Raw genomic sequence first — 20,744 nt, forward strand, 5'->3', positions numbered from 1 at the left:
GAAACTAAAATGTGAATCACAAATACAAGGGATGGTAAAACGTCCCTGTGTGTTAGGTAGGGAGAATTTACGTTTCAAGGTTTTACATTTGTAATGAAATTCCAGGAGACAATAAAATATCCACTATATTTACCCAAACAAACATCCAAGAATTTATCCAAGAATACAATGTACGCTTGCCTTTTTGTTGGACACAGTCAATACCAAAGTCGTTCAACGAAATTGCTAGTTTACCGGTATATAAGATAAGTGAAAAGCTTGACATAACCCTTCAGTGGCTCCTGTCAAGACTCAAGCAGTAGCTTCTTCAGTGCTGCTCAAAAGTAAACTGCTTGTACACAATCAGTACTTATATGCTTGAGTAGGAGTTTACAAAACAACAACTCTGTTGCTGTTTCAAATCCACCTTGGAAATAGCTAAGCACTACTTATCTTGCTTACTGTCCAAGTGCCTACTGCATTGTGTCAAAGTGGGTTGTTATTGCCCTAGTTTCTGAAGGGACAATCCAAGGTTGTTTACAAGAGATAAAATTACAGTATTCTTGGGATCAAAAGGAAATTTGCGATTAATTTAAAGATTAATTCAGCCTGGTCCTGATTTGTTAATAAATTCTCATATAGACTGTGACCTACAACTTCCTATAGTAGTGACAGCAAATGTGTAGCAAAGAAACCAAATTATCATCTATTTAGTTAAGGATTGATGCTCGAAATGTCAGTGTAAGTAGTCTATTGTCAGACTTCTTTATTATAAATCTTGAAAAGGATTGTGCAAGTGTCAGCTACATGTGGGACAAAGTCCAACTAACAGCAGGTGGTTGGTTAAACCCACTAGTGCAGTCACGGCGCTGACAGACCAAGGATCCTAATCAGGTGAATCTGGGATTCAAACCCCAAAACAGTGGATCATAATGAACGCATTAGTGACTCAGCCACCTGTGTCTCTCAGGATTTAGTAAGCATGGCAGTGGGGCTAACAATTCAATCATAACATGTTGTCCATATGTGATAAACACCAGTAATACAATAACATGACTACTTTCTTATAAGTGACCCACCAGGAGAAAAAAGACCTAATGAGTGCTTGAATACATTTACGCTGTGATGTCATGAAGACGTTTGACATCAGCTTACTTCAGTGAAGATCGTTAAAACACTATTTCAAAAATTTTCAGCAAACGTGTCTACTTTCTATTCAACAGACATTATGTCTAAAAAGTGCAATTATTTCATAAACAGTTATAAAGCGGAAAATGAGTCCAAATGTTTGTTGTCATGTATCTCTGTAATAAATATAAATTGAAGCTTATGAATTGTATTTTTGTGTGCCAAAAGTACTGTAGTTTCAAAATACAATGAAAAGTCAGAATGGGATTTGTCACCCATAAGTCCCTGATCTCCTTGTGGGTCACGTATGGTGAACATTCAGCTTACTTTTTCTATGCATGAGCCAAATCCTCTATGATCTAGAGTAAAAGGCATCTGATGGACAAGCCCAACATTTGGCTTATGTAGCTTGCACACCATATCCATGATGATGTCGGTTGAAACTGAAATAAGACAATTAAGTCATAATAACAAATCATTCTCTATTGTTCACCATAGAATGATTCAGTGACTGTTTACCCTGTAACCAGCAGAGTTGATAAAGAGCTCTACCCAGTGGACCAGCATCTACCACAAAGGTTTCACCACAATTAGTCAGTTTACCTGTGTGTGTGTGTGCACATGTGTGCGCGTGTAAGTGTCGCCGCATTCAGCAATATTGCAGCTTTTTCAGCTGACAGACCTATCATGAGACAGATATTGTGAGCATCAACCCACCCTGTTGGGGTATGATAACATGCGACTATCATTAACTTCCATCGCCGCGAATAGCTGCAAAATTGCTGATGCGGCTTTAAGCAACATTCACTCACTCACTCACTCACTCACTCATTGACTTCCACTAAGTGTGGAATGGTGTTTGTCTGTCTGTACATACCTTTGATTCTACTGGTACAGATCCACACATACTCATACTGAGCAGCATCGTAGGCGGGGGCCATGTTGTGGACCATGGGGTTGATGATGCCCTTTTTACCACCTGAACAAAGACACCAACCAGTTACACTAAGAGCATCTAAATGTGTGCATTTGGATTTACACTACTTCTAGCAATATCCAAGCAATATCATGGCTGGGGACATCAGAATTTGGCTCCAATGTGGGGAATCAAACCAGGGCCTCAGTATGACAAGCAGACACTTTAACCACTAGGCAGTGAAAGTCAAGGCATCTTTGTCACAACTGTAAAAGGTAAAGATTGAGTGTGTCCCAGATTTAAAAATTAAATGCTATAGGAGCAAACCTCAAGGACCCCTTTAAATTTGAACACTGCTTGGCATATATAATTCTACCATAAATTTACTGTGTATGCCATTAAAAACAGAATAGACAAAAACAAGCTGCACTGTTTTAAGTTTGTAATATTTAGGATCATATGATTGTGTTTTGAGGAGACCTTGTTTTGAAGTAAAACATCTGTGTTCAATGTTGCTTATATATATGAACTTTGTTCACATTGGTTCATTCCCTAGGAGGGGAGGTCGGGTAGCTTTTTGGTTAAAGCGTTCGCTCGGTAGCCGAAGACCCGGGTTCGATTCCCGACATAAGTACAATCTGTAAAGCCCATTTCTGGTGTCCCCTGCCGTGATATTGCTGGAATATTGCTAAAAGCGGCGTAAAGTCAAACTCACTCACTCATTCCCTTGGACAAACAGATTGTCATCCAAAACGTCTTAATGATATTTTCTTTCAATTTTGTAATGGCATAGAAGAATGGTCATATAAAAAGTTGACAATATCATGAAAATGTACCAGCACTATCACTGTAGACTACATGTATTCTAAAATTAGTGACATTTTTGGTAAAAACATTTATAATGTATTTAAAGGCAATGGCAATGTGTTTGTTGAGGCCTGCATGAAAAATGGATGAGTTATCTTTACTGAGCATCAAATGGTGCCAGTTCCAACATATACCTTTGAATATCTTGACATCCACTTTAGGATAGTTTTCACAGAGTCTGTTGACAAGATCAACGGCTGGATCCTTTTCATCTTGAACACAACACAAGAGTTCAAACTGAAACCAGAAAAGCATGTTCATTTAATACTATTTCATAAAACTGTGTTATGCAGTAGTCATAAATGTTTGAACATAAAGATTGTCCATAATGCCATCTACATTCAGTACAACAAAAAACATGATTTAAAACAGCAACTAATTAACATATTAATTGTACCAAGTTATTTTCAAGAGGAATGTGCGCCATCCTAGTTTTGTGAAAACACTTCAATGAGACATACTAGTTATCATACATACATATGTGAAAAATCTAATGCAGTTATAAACAATTTAAATGTTGTAAGTATTTACTCCTATTTATTTTACCAGTACAGTTCATGTAAAAAACATTACATAAAATATAACTAAAACATATATGTAAAACACTATCTATAGCTCTTGTCTATATTATGAAGGGACATCCAGTAAATCTGCACAAAATCGTCCAGCAATCAGCCTTCACTGATTGAAATGGCATGATATTCATCCCGGGTTAACATGAAAATTCACCAAATCCCCTGATCGATTGTTGGCTTGGCATGAATGAACCATAACCATCCCATCTTGCTTCAAACTGCAAGACTCATATCTATATTTCCTACCCGAAGATAAAAGCCACAATTTCTGTTTGGATTCTTTTGAACAGCATTAATGCAACTGCATTCTCTACTGACCCACAAAAATAGTTGTACCATATTATTATACAAAATGTTAAAACCATCAAGTGCCATTCCACAGACTGATGAAAATATACTTTTAGTAATGTAGAGGTCACTTCCTGCAGAATCAGCAATTGCCTTTGCAATTAAAATTGTCATTAAACCATCTGTAGATAGATGAATATCACGCTGACAGGCCAAGGATCATAATAGATGTGGATTTAATACTTGACTGGCCAATGATACAGTGTATATTGATAACCAATGAGTGGGTATTGCATACATCAAATAGCATTATCAAGCCGTTTCCAGAGAATATATGTACAAACACGAAAAGTCTGCAGAAACATACAAAATACAACTAATGTCTCTAAGCAGCTGAAATACTTAATACAACTTTGAGAGAAAAATTTCCTGTTTGCAATTTGTCCTATGCAGTTCAGTATCTACATAACATGGGTGTGTCTCCCACATCTCTTATTTGAGGTAATACATCTTCCTGAGGCAAGGGAGTTCACTGACTGTAAAAGTCCAGTTTCCACCCTTGCCGCATTAAGCTGGAATGTCTTTGCTCGATCGTAGCGCCGCCAGTGACTATTACAAGTTATGTCCCTTCTATGTCCTTCCTATTGACCAATCAGATTCCACCTCCCATATCATTTGCATTTGCTTCAAATAAAATGTTGATTACGTTACCCTATTTTGATTGGACAATGCATAAACTCGTTAAAAAATATGTTAATGATATCTTAGTACAATATGTATCACGATACTTAATTTGCACCATTTCAACGTGCAATTCACGTTCAAAGAGGTTGTTGCTATGAACCAGTTTGTGTTCAACTTGCATGAATGGTTGTTAATGTTTTACAGGTTGTCTCTTCTATCAGCCACTTAAATATTCACACTACAATCTGCTAAAAGAAGCTCATACAAAAAGTGGAAGCGAACAAGAGTCCTGTTAATTATTTCTCTTTCTTGAAGTTGACAACCCCTTAATAATGGCGTGGGTGACACCAAACATCACGGGGCAGTTGCCATGAGCTGTGCAGCAGCACCTAATCAATAACCTAGCGATTCCTACACATTCTCCATGGTGCACAAAGTGTCAACAATGGATCTCAAACCTGTTTACAATCCGTTTCTGTGTTCTTAACAGGCTGCAATAGACATGATGGACCAATCCATAGTAAGACGAGATCCAGACCAACACTTCCATGAATACCAGTAACAGGAATCCTCACTAACATGTTTCCATCAATCACTGTCTTCGGCAGAGAGATCACAAACATCAGAGTAACATACTCCCTATTCCTGTCCTTCAATAATAATAATGATAATTGAATTTCTCTACTTATGCATCACATATAAATATGATAATTGATCAAGTACACAGTGATTGATAACGGAGTAGATCACATTCATTAACCAAACTGTAACCCACAACCACTGAACAAACACTTGTCCGCATGGTAAGTAAATGTTTACTGTGTAGTCAGCAGTATTCCACCTACATAATGATGGCCTGTACAGAACCGTTCTTCAAGACAAAACAATGGCTGATGAGCAATGATCCATACTGTTCAATAGATAGCAATATAAACGAAACACCTTTTGTTCTTGGGAATTATCATGTCTGACTAGTGTTTTTTGTTTGTTTGGTAATATTCTAGCTGTATGATAGTCGTCTGTAAATAACTGAGTCTGGACCAGAAAATCATGTGATTGACATAATGAGCATTCATCCCCTCAATTGGGATACGATGACATGCATCAACCCAGTTAGCGAGCCTGAACCCCGGATCTCGTAAGTAGCCTCTTACGACAAGCATAGACTAGTTTTGCAAAACTAGGCCACACATTGTAACTGCCTGATTCTCACAAGCTGTCTTTCTGTTTTTCTGGACCAGACAATCCAGTGATCACAATTGTGAGCAACGATCCACATCGTCGGGGTAAGATGACACACAATCAACCAAGTAACCAAGCCTGACCACCAGATCAGTTGGGTTGCATCTTACGATCTGTGTAGGGTGCTCTGGCCCAAGAGTGCCTAAGCATGGGTGTTGGGAAGCTTCTCTACCCAGGTTTCCCTACAGTGTGTGTATTAAGGGAGACATCTTACCTTTGGGTAATTCATGCTAAAATGACTCTCCAGGTTCTCTTCCAATAGCGGGTCGACGCCCATCAAGGGCTTGATGATGGAGACTCCGGGGAGGTCATCTCCCAGTACCGATGGGTCAGACTTCCGATACCAATAGAACCGTCTAGCAGGAATAACAAATACTTCAGTACACATATAGGTACAAACTATTGTACTTATATTCTGATATGACATTGTCTGTTACTCAACGCTGCACTCTGCAATATTGCTGCTGTATGAAGATGTAATTAATCAAATCTGGACCCGACGAACCAGTGATTGGTATTATGATCAAAATCCCATGCTGTAAAGGCATGCAATTATCCAAGCCACAAGTCTAGTGAGTGAGTGATTTGGGTTTATCGCCGCTTTTAACAGTATTCCAGTTATATCGCGGCATGTCAGCTTAATGTGGGAGGAAAGCCCGAAGTGATGCAGGTCTCAGACCTTTACCACTTCGGTGAAACCCACAAGCACAGGTATGGTGCTGACAAACCTAGAAAAATAATCAGGGCGAACCGGGATTCGAACCCACGATCATAGGTTTTTGGCGTGCCCAAGGGACGCAACTCTGCACAGTGAATCGCGGCACCTTAGACGACTGGGCCATCCATGCCCCCTGCCACAAGTCTAACCGCCAGAACTGTTCAGTGGCTTTGTAAGACAAGCTTACATTTCTGGAGACCTACCCTACCCAGAATTACAAGATCATGTTAATTGTATGTTTACTAAAAACAATGATACGACTGCTCATAACTACTGTGGGAATTAAATGACAACTGAAGCATGAAAACTTGAGAGATATTTTCCACCAATCATAGATTAGAATGACAATCCTCATACATATACCAATGGTAAGTTTAACAAAGGGGGGCGGTCGGGTAGCCTAGTGGTTAAAGCATTCGACATGGGTACAATGTGTGAAGCCCATTTCCAGTGTCCACCGCCGTGATATTGCTGAAATATTGCTAAAAGCGGCGTAAAACCATACTCACTCACTCACTCATCTAACAAAGGGAGTTATGAGTGAGTTAGCTGAGATTAATGCTGCCAAAACAGTACATTTCATTTATTCCACAGCATTTTGCAGGAAAGTCAAAAGTGTTCAAGCACGTTTACCACTTTGGCAAAACCATGGGTACGGGTATAAGGCTGATAAGATCATTATCAGGGTGAATTTAGATATCAAAAACCATAACCAGCAAATTCTGGTAACTGAGCGAAAAAAAGTCACACTGTGGTCCCTGAAACATACTGAATAAATGGGTTCACTTTGGTTTCTGTTACGTAATATGGATACAACACACGGTTTAGACTCTGATGAAGGAGATAGGGCTCTGACAGGTTTTTTGAGTATTCAAGCACAGATCAGTTGCAGATGGACTCGAATCACTAAATTCATTAACACAAACATGGAAGAGAAAACAGTTCAGTGTCTGGACACATTTTGACTTTAAAGATGCTGAGATGTCAATTCTATGGCATATTACCAGAAATTACTCCAGTCATTGATTCTGACATTACTTAACCCCAGATCAGGTTTTAGGACACAGGTACTTGAGCCTATGAAGGGCATTAAAATGAAGTACAGTACAAGGCTAAACCCTCCGATGAAGGAGATGGGGATAAAGTACAGCGACAGATGGGGATGACGTACAACACAAGACTTACCCTCCAACAAAGGAGATAATGACGAAGCACAAGGTAGAGCAGTACAACACCAGGCCCAGAATCCCGAGGATGAACACAATATAAGAAAATGTCTGAGCATCCAGGACTTGATACATTTTCTGAAACAATATGGACACACAAGTTAGTCACCATATGCATAAGAACAAAACGGTCTTTCATCCGACCAGGCCATCATCAATAATATCACATAGTATAAACATAAATCTCATAATTACACCAAATATAGAACAGCAATAATTACTGATTGAAATGACAACTCTGAACGATCTCAAATGAGTTTTACTTTGAACATATTACTATCATCGTTTGTTTGAGGGTGTGAATTACCTCAGTCATCAATAATGTTCATAATATAGGTCGGAAACAGAGTGAGTGAGTGAGTTGGGTTTAACACTACTTTAACAGCATTTCAGTTCTATCATGTTATGTCATCATAATGTGAAGGGAAATCCCAAAGTGATGCAGGTCCCCAATGTTACAAACCAAGGAAAATAATCTGGGATCATAAGATTCTAACATGCCTAAGGGACACAACTCTGCAAATCTGTGGTACCCTTGCAATCAGGCAAATTAATAGCCTATTAATATATTTATACAAAAATAAAATATGAGTATTTGAACTATGATTCAAGACAACAGGAAGTCAAGATTAACTTAGTAGTGCAAGTTATGAAAAGGCTATTGATTTTCAACAACTAACCTGTAAAAGCAAGACATACTCTAACTCTAAGCTACTTTCATAATAAGCATGGCTCTAACTGTGATAGCACAAACAAATCCCCTCAAGCAGTGGCTTTAACAATTAAACCACGGACGCACACCTATCTAATGATACATAGAAACAATCAGTACAAACGACAGAAAATCCCTAAATACCTTGCCAACGCTGGACTCAAACTTGCTTTAAATAATGTAACAGCAACTCTGCTATTCTGATTGATTAACTGAAGCATTGCTGACTACAAACCTAAATACAACGCAATGATTTCCCTGGGGATATGCATACAGAGAAAGACATCAACAAAAGACACACACTGTGATTACTTCACTCATATGACCAGCGAATTCGTATCAGCATATGTTACAGTGTTTGCATTTACGGTGTCCCATACACATAAAAAATAATATGCACTGAAAAAAACTGGGATGCAAAAAAAGACCCTACACACATCCCATTAAGCATTTTTCATTTTACCCATAACTTGATATTGTTTTGTTTTGAGTTTCTCTCATCCTCTCAAAATTCATGTGATACACCCATATAAACAGACACTTAAGCATTTCAACCAGACACTTTATTTGTGGTCAGAATGTCTTAAAATGCAACATTTCAGGTCTACATTTGAAAAAATGACATGGGGGGGGGGGGGGGGGGGAGAGAGAGAGAGAGAGAGAGTGTGTGTGTGTGTGTGTGTGTGTGTGTGTGTGTGTGTGTGTGTGTGTGTGTGTGTGTACCCAATACTCCTAGATAGCTTCGCAACTGCATGGTCTGCGACTAACATGTCCGAGGGGACCCCATTATTTTGTAGACCAATGCAAATTATAACACTGTGATATGATTCCCATGGTCCTTCCTTTGGGCCCTGTATGGGATTGCATCTGTCTCATTACATTTCATCCTTATGCAGTCATCACAAAAAATGTGTCTACTAACAAGCATGAAATATTCATATCCCCCGCCAATATGACATGTCTGGTTGTGTGCAATGCATTAGCTCCTGTGAACTATGTTCACTGGACCTTTTTGTAAATGGCCTAATTGCAGCACTAAAAAAGTTATTACTGGTGTTGTTTTGCCTTCTGCAGTTTATGATAGAATACGTAACTGTATTTGTAACGAGTTATGTTATTACTTAAACAATAATCAGAGAAGTAAGGGAGTTCTCTGGGAGCAGGGGTCACCATGAGGTGTACTGAGAAGTACAGCACCAATCATCTGATGATCTGAGTAGTAGACTGGAGTCAGGAATGCTACAGCACTGGCATGATCAGTAAACAACAAGTTTAAGAGTGAACGAAATGTGATGGACGGATGGATGGAGGATTTTGTATATTCCAGTATATATATACACCTACACATCTGCCATTATGCAGATAACACAGCAATTTATGATGGAATAACAAGAAAACAAGATATAACTTTTCTACCAAACTGAACCAAAGAAATTCAAGTTAAACCAACCATAAGGCCTGCAAGAAATTGTTCGGAGTGGTTGACTGAACCGACTGAAACGAACATGCAATATCAAGACAGTGTCTTTGTGTAGTTCCACTCAGAGATATCTTTGATCTTTGGGTGATCAATCTCTGGGTATATATGGATCACCTCTAGAATGTCCGGTTAAAACATGCATGTTTTGACTGTGAATCTCAGGAGCACATCTGGGCATCATGATATAAATATACATATATGTAACACATCCCAACTAGGTTATCTGGTGTGTTACCTTGGAGATAAACAAAATACAGCTTAAAACAAACTCAAAGTTGACCGAAACATGCCAAAGCAGTTTGTGCCTAAACCTTTTCAGTCTACTAGCCCAAACTTGACTATTAGTATCATTTTCAGTTGACTTAATGTTATATACCACTCAAAAGAAGTTAAAGAACACCCAATTTTTTCATATTACTACAATTACTTTGTCAAGCCATGATAGATTAACTTCAGTACTATGAAAGAATTGGGTGGTTTTTTTTATCTTCTTTCAAGTTGTATACATGGGTTATTATTAGTTGAGACCCGTGAAGATCCGAGGTGGAATAGGTCAAAAGTAAAAGGTGACTATGCTTTTGTAAGATGTGACTAAAGGGATGGTTGATGCATGTCATCAATTGCATGGATCGACGCTCATCATATCAATCACTGGATTGTCTGGTCCAGAGTTGATTATTTACAGGCCGCTGTCATATAGCTGGATATAGCATATTGCTGAATGCAGCGTTAAACAACTAACAAACAAAAACATATTATTAGTTGAGCTCAATATGAAGTCGAACAGACTCCAGCCTCAACGGGTGGATAAAGTTGCAGACTTATAAGTACACACTTTACCTGCTCGGTTTGTGATAACATATAAGGACACTCCCTAAGAAACCTGTAATTTTACTTTGGTCCTTAGGCTAGGACAAACTGGTTCAGTTTCCACCCATGAAAGAAACACACTGTTAAATCCACACAGCACACAACTTACTTATCAGATGTGCAGTGAAACCAGGTAATTAAGTTTTATATCCACATTTTCCTTAAGCAAAATTAACTGTTGTGCTAGTACACATACCCACAAGATGTAACTGTGCATTAGAGCAGTGTGGTCTCATTTAACAAGCATAACACATTCATCGTAGAAGCTGTGGCAAGAAGACCTAGATTCCAATGTGTCATGTATACAGCCTGTCTTGATTATACTCATTAGGGGCAAACCCGTGTCATATAACATTTTGCAAGTGAGTTATTTTTGGCTGGTTGACCTTGAATGCATGTAAATGATTCTTTGCTCATTATGGTAAATTCATAATCCAGTCAACTCTCAATAATTTGACAATACAAAATTACGATATACATTTTTTTTGGAACTTGTCTTTCATTTTGTCCAGTCCAACTGAAACCTCATAACAAGAATTGTTTATGAATTCTGAATGACCAGATTTTCTTGGCCTCGGGGATGACTTTATTGTAACCAAGTTGACCAAACAACAGAAAACTGTTTAAACAATCTTGTGCCAGGTTCACAACTCATTATCTGCAACTGATCAGTTGAAACATAAAAATGTCACAATCCCCTCTCCAGTGTTTCAAACTAAGCATTAGGGTGAAGGGTTCCTTGTCATAGCAGTTATAAGAAAAGTTAAACAGGGTCCCTAGATTCAATCCGTGAAGACCCAGGTTAGAATTTGGTCTTCAGCAAACCATGCTTTCCATATGAGGCGACTAACTGGATTGGGTGATCAGGCTTAGTAATTTTGCATCCCAAATGCATAGATCGATGCTCATGTCAATCCCTGTACTGTCTGGTCCAGACTCGATTATTTACAGACCACCATCATATAGCTGGAACATTGCTGAGTGCGGCATTAAACAACAAACAAACTAATCCTTAGATTCAAATGCTAAAGTAAAGGCTGACTTCAAGGACCCCAGGAAACCCCTAACTTTGACAACTACCTCAATGGCACTGCTTTTCAGTTGCTGTATGCAATGTCTATTTTTAAAGGAATACATTGCTCATTATGTTTATTAGAACGTAACATGTTTAAGCTCCCCCCCCCCCCCCCCCCCCCCCCCCAATTATGCCTGTGCATCTATGCAGTCATGTGACAAGTCGCTGGGAAAGTAGATACTAGGCCATGTTATTGATTTAGAAAAATTGAAGAAAACATTAAGCAACTAAGCAGTGTTTTCTAAACTCAAGTGTTTAAAACCTTCTTATTGTCTTGTTGTCAGTTGTTCCCTCACATCAAAGGCAGATAACTCTAAATCGGTGACCCACCTCTGTTTAAGGTCCAATTTCTACTTAAGTTTCAAAAATAAAATAAAAAGTTTGTCAAGTAAACAAATGATTATATTGAATGTATGATCCCATACTTCATGAAAACAATTACTAGTAGATCTATCATTTTGGGCTTACGTTTGAAAATGAGCAAATTTGAACTGACTACCCACTAGGAAGTCAAGTTGATATACCATGCTCAATCTGGGACAAAGCTTGCTTTCGGATCTTGTCGGTTCTTGGTTCCAAAATGAAGCGAGTTGTCTTGTTGGTAGGTAGTTAGAACTAGCTGTAGTTTCACTCATGTGCCCCCTGATGAAATGCCTACTGCAGAACTGTCGGAAGCCACTCACTACCATCAATATTCACACAGTTGATAGCCTGTCAAAAACCTCTTCATCGCCATTAAGGTTTCTTTGGAACAGAATGAAATATGTATCTAGTGGTCGTCACTTGCATGGAACAAAACAGCACATACATACAACAGCATACTGGCATGGTGACCTGGACAATAACTCGTTTCATATTGACGGCGCCATTCACCTGGACAAGCGGTGGTACACAAGGGTAGAAATTTGGTCATATCCTCGCTTTAAAAGGGCTTTCCTCTAGGTCATAAATAACTCACAAATAAAGTCTACAGGACATTTCATACATTAATGACAATACAAGAATATTTACTAAGTTTATCATCATTTTACTTGTAAAAGTACCTCTTTAGGCTAACTCACAGTGTCAGTTAGGTTAGGTTAGATTAGGTAGCTTTGCGTTAGTTTGATAAAAAATGTTATTTTCATAGCCCTATGACTCGTATTTGTTAAAGGAAGCCAGAAAAAGCAATTTTCTTGCATTTCCGACAGCACTGGTACTATCAAACACACACTGTCAGTTACTATATAATCCCAGGGGACTGTGCAGGTAACACAAATGCACATCAAAATGCTGTGATGAACAAAGGATTAAGGTATGAGTAAGGTGGGGAAAAGGAATTGCTTAGTAATCATAAGGAGCAAGCAGAATTTGGGATAATTGCAACAGGGTTTGTTAAGCTGCCAGCTATCAGCAAGACTAGTTTGGGGGAATATCCCAAAGAAATGAGTTAGTGGAGATATGAATCAGCAAGTTGAAGCAAAACACTTGAAGCCTCACTACAAACAACACAAAGTGTCTGCTGCTGAGAGGAGCAGACGTCAGTCTCACCATGCAATGTTGTGGCAAGTGATGGAGGAGTAGGTTGGATACAGAAGGTCCTTCACATGCATCTGATGCCGCCTGTTCATGCATACACCATGTATACAAGTCCAGAAATGCACATGCAGTGGGCTGGACACATTCTGAACTCATCAACATCACTGTTTATGTCTGCCATGTAAATCTAGTCTGGCTGGTTTAGCAACACCTGGTAGAAGGATGGATATTTGTCATATTGCATTGTTGCACTGTCATGTGATAAGCAGCATATATCATACACTTTTACCATCAACAAATGATGACTAACAATTTCTGTGAATAACATGTCCATAATATTTCTTCCCAATCCGTGACTAATATTCACTTGATGAAATCTTGAATACAATCATATACATTTTAAGGATTGACTGTGTATTTTTTCCGGTTCATTGAGGTATGAATTGAAAAACCGATGTGCAAACTGTATGATTCTTACAAAAGTTTGCACATCTGTTTTTCGATTCATACCTCAATGAACCTAAAAAAATATACAGTCAATGCTTATAATTATATTCGACAATGTAAAACATGTTTTATCTACAATAATTTAACCCAAATCAGTTGCATATATCAAAACAGACAAAAATGACGACATTGATAAACATTCCAGGTGTAGGAATACATACAGTGGCGAGACATGAATCAGGTGATCGTTTAATTTATGCACATAACTTGACACGCCTACACAGTCAGTAGCCAATCAACGGAGAGTGGGATTAAAACAATGTTCATTGGACCTGTCAATTAAGCCAAGAGGCGAAAAGAACTGCAACAGTCAGACTTAACGAACTGGAAGAAATCTGTCCGAAAGAAGGCGGCTGTTTCAAATAGCATGGTCATTTACTGCGTGATTCAAACATTACTTCCCTGTTTCGGTAAAACACATTTGGAGAAATGCTAGTTAGAAATGAAACCTGAAAACATGAAAGTTGAACCAAGGGGAGGGTGAAAAAAACAGGTGAGCGAGCCTGCACGTTTGCTGTTTCATTCATTCTCGGCCTTCGGTTTCAAAGAGTAGTTTGGACAATGAATATGCATGAAAGTCGCTAAATGTCCTGTGCATGACGATACACGTGAGCAAAAAGGGAATTCCCTCGACTGTACTATTGGAATTCCCCGACATTCTGCAGTAATAAAAGTAGCGCGGCGCGGTGGGCATGGCTTAATTTTTTACATTCATTTGGAAATGAATGCAATAACACGTGACCAATTCAGCTAATAGGAATGCAGGAATTTCCATGAACACAACGGAAATTTAATTATTTTCTTTTAAAGTGGTAATCAGCTTTTAGCTGATTATCTCATGGAAGTTAAAAACAGGCATATATATATATGCTTTATGTTCAGTATGGAGCAGACTGAACCAAATGTATTTTGCTCTACTTGTCTAAACACTAAATCTTTCAACAACAATCTTTTCACTCTCAATAGCACAGTTAGGGAGAGTACTAGTCTTGACCTTGGATTTGTATTAATATAAGGCAGTTATGTTCTCAAGCTTGACCTTGACCTTGATGAAGTGAGACACGACATTCATCCCAAGTATAATTCTACTGGCAAAGCTCACCTCAAAGCCTTTTCAAAAAGAACCATAACAATAATAGCAAGTAATAACTAAACAATTCTTAGCAGTCCTGCAATAGAAAGTTACCAAGTAGCCGACACTAACGGTGGTAGACTGTGTCATGTAAGGCCAATAAACGTATTGAAAACACTTTAACAAGAGCTGTAGTATAGATTTCTTATGAATGTGTCAAACATCATTCATCAGGAACATAATGATATGAGTGAGTGAGTTGGGTTTAACGCCGCTTTTAACAGTATTCCAGTTATATCACAGCCTGTCAGCTTAATGTGGGAGGAAAGCCCGAAGTGATGCAGGTCTCAGACGTATACCACTTTGGTGAAACCCACGAGCAAGGGTATGGTGCTGACAAACCTAGAAACATAATCAGAGCGAACCAGGATTCGAACCCACAATCATAGGTTTCTGTCATGCTCAAGGAATGCAAATCTGCACAGCGAATCATGGTGCCTTAGATGACTGGGCCACCTCTATGAGTCCAGCCAGAGATAACACAGGGGTAAGGCAAAATGTACATAGACTAGCCCACGAACATGTAGTCTCAGAAATAAAGTTAATTGAACAATATGTATCTACAAAATAAAAAAGATAAGTCGAAATGGAGCCCATAACAATGCCAGATGTCTAGCGCTGAGGCAATCTAGACTTGCCAAATCATTCGAGACTGAATTGTGTTCATTTATCAGTTTGGTCCCGTCCATTTGCTGTATATATGTTGTAAATATGCTTATTACAAACTACGGTTATAACAAACTAAATTTAGTGGTCCCTTTGAGTTTGTTATAACCGTAGTTTACTGTAATGCTGGTGGGAAAACACATGTGACATATCTGGTACATTCTATCAAGGATAATCGAATAAATACAGTGACTAAATGAAATACAGACACCACGGATCTGAGTTGACATCTAGTCTACACAAAGAATTTCGCAAAGTAATGGAAGCTTATTTTCATGATTTCCATGTGAAAACCTGATCGTTAGGTTCTAAATTGTTCTAAACTCAGATATTGTATTGTTAAAAGCCTCTGTAATGTCTGTCTCTCATTCTCTCTCTCACAGACAGACAGACTTACAGACAGACAGAGATGCCTAGCCAAAAATGTGACTCAATATCAATGTGACTCCACCAACTACATTCCAAGTGAATGATACATCCCCTTACCTTAAAATAAACAGTGTTTTCCTAAAAACAACACACAGTTTGTATGTTTATTCTGTTGACTAATTGGTATGTGTAGACAAATACAAAGACAAAGATGCCTAGTTTGACACAAGTGGGTTGAGCTCTTGACCCAAGCAGTGATAAGTCACTGGTTGCCTACTGTGTAATTCCTATTCTCTGAATGACATTTCAACCAGTTACTAGTTACAACTGCTGCTCAATAAACGCTTTTGTTTTTATATTCAAGTTGGTATTTCCACTATCCAAAGTATGCAGTGAGGATGTCTTATTGTTGCTAGTCATTTTGGAAACATAAATGTGAAGTTTCATTAATGCAAACAAAGACTACTCAAATTTTTCGCAATTAATTCATGCTTGCATTAATTTCCAGATTTACAGTATACTTTGTCTCTCCATGTAACCATTGAATATTTCACAAATACTGCATTACCTTATCAAAACGATCTGATCAGTTACACTTGTATGCAACTGTATGTTGAAATTTGTATCATCAGTTGGAATTTGAAAAGATTTAGTGATCACAAAAGGATCCTGAAAGAATAATAAACAGAAACTATAGGTCAACAGGTATTTCAGAGACAATGCATACATGTATTTTGAAATGTGAGGTCACAACTAGTATGCCCTCTATCATTCTCTGATAATTTGAATGAAATGAGTGAATTTGATTTCATATGATCTTAAGAGCTTAACATAAAAGTGACATTGTAGGGAATCAAACACCCTGTCCTCAGTTGGTAAGCAAACACCTAAACCACTAGATTATCCTCCTTAAACTTATTGGGTTGCCTAGGGATAATGACTGGATAGAATGTTTTGAAAAACATCACATTGCATATACTTATCTTAAATAACAGTAGGGCACAGCAAGGACTTATGCAAAAAGAGTCTTCATGTTACTAATGAAACAAGAATGCCCAAGCAAAAACATCCAGATTTTACAACATAGTTACATGATCTATTACACTTACAGACCAGTAATTACGAGATAAAAAAAATACAAATGCAACAATGAAAGAGACTCTCAACCTTATTTTCAAGATTGAAGAAATCCCCTGATGTCATGTGTTGCGATATACATGTATGGGTGTCTATGTGAAATGTATGAAGTATTGAAATATATTATAAGAATAGAATAAAACCACAATTTTGAAAATAGTAAAAAAACATTATAGCATACAATGTAACCAGTATATTTTGAACCTGAGCTGGTTCTCTATCTAAAAATAATGTGAATAAGATTCTTCTCTCTGTGTAAAATTTATACCAGGGACACGTTTCTGGTGAATCTGGTGTCACTTCAAAATATATTAATAAGCAGGATTAGGGCTGCTTCAATGTACTACATCCTTTCAAAGTACAACCGGTTTTCCTATAGTAATAGTTTCAAGTGTTAACATCCACAATACAATAAGTTGTGTTTACTCACATTGTGTAAAGGATCCTATAACAGCTGGAGGGAAGATGGAGAGGAAATGCTGGGTGGAGGTGCACACTGAATCAGCTCACGTCAAACCTGTACATCAAGTCTGAAACAGCCATAAATACTATATGCTGCAAGCAATGTCGTGAAAACAGGATCAGTAACCGCCATGCTTGATGAAAAATAAACAGCATTTGTAAATAGAGCAAGCAAATACATCAAGTATGTTCACATCATTATGTGAAGAGGTAGGGAAAAGGTAGACTACCGGTACTGCTTAGTCTCTGAAAATATATATGTTTGATATAAAAAACATGAGTAAGATTTAGATTTGCTTCAATTAGGGCTACAGCACTTAAGTAAGGGCTGGTAAAGAGGGTAAACAAGAAATCACTATCACTATGCCATGGGGCACATTAGAATTTTGTTTGTTCATATAGTGGTGAATAAAACCAGCATTATAAACTGGCACTAGTCCTGAAGTCCTTGCCTATCTGCCCAATAGTCAAGGTGTCATAAGGACTTAAGGGTTTTGTTATATGTTATCATTATAAGGACTAGGGGACTAAAAATGTTCGTTTCTACTGCTGTAAAACTACAAAAAAAGAGTCTTATAAAGCCTTGATAAAGAAGAAATTGGCACTAAGGCCGCTTTATGTCATCAGACAAAAATGTGAAATTGAAACACACAACAGCCCCCTTCTCTGAAAAAAATAATTTATGGTACCAATGCTCGACCTCATTCTTGATAAGATAATTTTAGTAGTTTATGAGAAAACTTGTCCCCATTGCAGACACTATGCACTTTGTAAAATAACATGGATCAAGGGCCATAACTGGGTATGCTGAAAATCTGAAAACATGTTCCAAGGGAAATAACTCTTGAAAAAATAATAAACTGGACCCAAGTATCTCATAGATAATCATGCAAAGTTGCGTCAGTAGTTTCTGAGAAAAGTTATCTCCATTGCAGACACTATGCACTAAGTTTAAAACCATTGAGCAAGAGCAATAACTCGGTTAAAAAAAATTATAGCACCAATTTTAAAACTTAGTCTTGGCAAGTATCTCTTATATATGCATGCAAACTTTCATTCATGTAATTTCAGTAGTTTCTGAAAAAAAACTTGTCCCCATTTCACGCAGAATGCACAAAGTTGAGAGCACAACCAGGGCCATAACTGCCGTAAAAAAAACCTGTCACAGCATCAATTTTCGAACTCATATAAGATCATGACAATATATGATAATATCAGTGTGTAAAATTTCATTCTATAACTTAAATAGTATTATGAATTGTTGTACCCTTTGAGAAGCAGATGGACGGCAGGACAGATGGATGGACGAATTCCTATATCCCCAGCATTTCTATAACTCCCATACTTTAACATAGGATTACAATAGTCCTAACCTTTGGTCACTTTCTGCAAGTGGGTCCAGAAGTGTTATAAGACAACCGCTTGGTGCTGTCTTGAAAAATGGCACTGTCAGGAGTCTACTTGAAAAAACAACATCTGACTGTGATCAGGCTGAGTAAGCGAGTTTGTCAATGCTCTAGCAGATCCGGATTTGGGCATGTACTTACTTTACAAAGGACAAGTACAACTTCAGGCTTTTTAGGAAGTCTCCATATATGTTATCCAGAGCTCCAGATAAGCTGCGTATCTGCTTAAAAATACGCATCAGAAATGCAGAAATATGCAGTGAAATACAATTCAAGCGTATCAAATACGCAACTAACATTACAGATACGCTACAAAAATAAAACTAGTGAGTATCATCAAAATATTGTGAAGTAACCCAGCATATTCAATTAGCAAATCAGCAACTTATTTTGAAATTATAAACGGGCTTTCAGTCAACATTGCCAAACTCCACGATGACAGTTACATCATGATCATTTGCCATCACACTTTCTTGTGGAAGTATTGCAGTATTTTTGAGTCCTATAAAGCTCTCGAACCCACACAACAACAGTTTGCAGGGACTAGATGAATAGTGTTTTTAAATATTTAACTTAAATACCCACATGTGTAAAAACTAGTGGGTAACAGAAATTTGAATACCCAGATAGAATTACTGATACCCAATGATTTTAAAATGCATGGGTAAAATACCCACAACACCAAAAGCTTATCTGGAGCTCTGGTTATCACTTTGCAATCTAGTACATGTTTCAGGTGAAGTTGTATCCCTGAATACCAGGAAACACTGCAACAGCCTGCACGTTTGTTGATCAGATTTAATTTTATACGAGGGGTGTTCATTGAAGATTTCCCCTAAACCACATAGGGTTATCATATTTGGTTGAAATTTCACATGTGTAATGATACATGTATCTATGGGTTATGTCTGAATTTGCAGCACTGAACTATTAATCTTACCACTTTTACAGGTGTTATGATCGAGTAGGGTGTGACAATGGAGCCAGTAGAATACCGAGCAGTGATTAGGTTTTTATATTTGAAAGGTAGCACACCAAAAGAAAATTTCGATGAAATGAAAGCAACTTATGGGGTAGACGCCCCATCATAAGACGTTGTTAAACACTGGCATCGCCAGTTCAAGTGTGGTCGGACATCTGTGGAAACAGCTGCCATTCCTGGTCGCCCCCATTCAGCCATTGATAAGGACACTATCCATCAAGTGGAGACCGCCATTTTGGCAGACTGACGTATAACTGTTCGCCAGTTAGCACAAGATTTCAAGATCAGGGTAGGGTCTGTGGAAAAAATAATCCATGACAATTTGAACATGCATAAGGTGTCTGCACTATGGATTCTAAAGGCTGCTCACACCTTTCCAAAAGCAGGAACGAGTCAATTGCTCAAAGGATCTATTGGACACGTGCCCCAAAAAACAGGCAAACTTTTTTGACAGACTTATCACACAGGATGAAACATGGGTCCATCACTATGATCCTGAGACTAAAGTTCAGTCGATGCAATGGAAGCATGTGGAGTCACCAGCCCCAAAGAAGGCATCTGTCCAACCCTCTGCAGGCAAGGTCATGCTCACGGTGTTTTGGGACCAGCACAGAGTAGTGATGATGGATTTCTTGGCAAAGGGTACCACAATTACAGGAGCTTATTATGCTTCACTGCTGCGGAAATTGCTGGACGCTATCAAGCTTAAGAGGCATGGCATGCTGACCAAGGGTGTCCGTCTCCTGCAAGACGATGCTCCAGTACACAACTCTCATGTTGCCCAGACAGAGGCGCGGTCCCGTGG

At 38.3% G+C, this 20,744-nt stretch overlaps 1 protein-coding gene across 10 annotated transcripts in view; it reads right to left on the reverse strand.

The window, feature by feature from the left end:
- LOC139454529 (ceramide glucosyltransferase-like) overlaps nucleotides 1–20,744 on the reverse strand; it is a 67,636-nt gene that overhangs the window by 12,890 nt on the left and 34,002 nt on the right. For 6 of the 10 annotated variants that reach the window (XM_071236418.1, XM_071236435.1, XM_071236340.1 and 3 more), the window contains 7 exons: nucleotides 17,520–17,619; nucleotides 13,291–13,489; nucleotides 7,583–7,701; nucleotides 5,894–6,035; nucleotides 3,025–3,127; nucleotides 1,985–2,086; nucleotides 1,435–1,550 (listed from right to left, as the gene is read on the reverse strand). In XM_071236418.1, the coding sequence (XP_071092519.1) occupies nucleotides 1,435–1,550; nucleotides 1,985–2,086; nucleotides 3,025–3,127; nucleotides 5,894–6,035; nucleotides 7,583–7,701; nucleotides 13,291–13,440 (732 nt within the window). In that variant the 5' untranslated portion in view covers nucleotides 13,441–13,489; nucleotides 17,520–17,619. Of the gene's footprint in view, nucleotides 1–1,434; nucleotides 1,551–1,984; nucleotides 2,087–3,024; nucleotides 3,128–5,893; nucleotides 6,036–7,582; nucleotides 7,702–12,228; nucleotides 12,310–13,290; nucleotides 13,490–17,519; nucleotides 17,620–19,098; nucleotides 19,179–20,744 lie in introns of those variants that run through there. The other 4 variants (XM_071236553.1, XM_071236661.1, XM_071236777.1 and 1 more) reach the window with 4 other exon arrangements.

This window comes from Haliotis cracherodii, unplaced genomic scaffold (assembly GCF_022045235.1).
Source record: "Haliotis cracherodii isolate W230 unplaced genomic scaffold, xgHalCrac1.p SCAF_1, whole genome shotgun sequence".
Lineage (NCBI taxonomy): Eukaryota > Metazoa > Mollusca > Gastropoda > Lepetellida > Haliotidae > Haliotis > Haliotis cracherodii.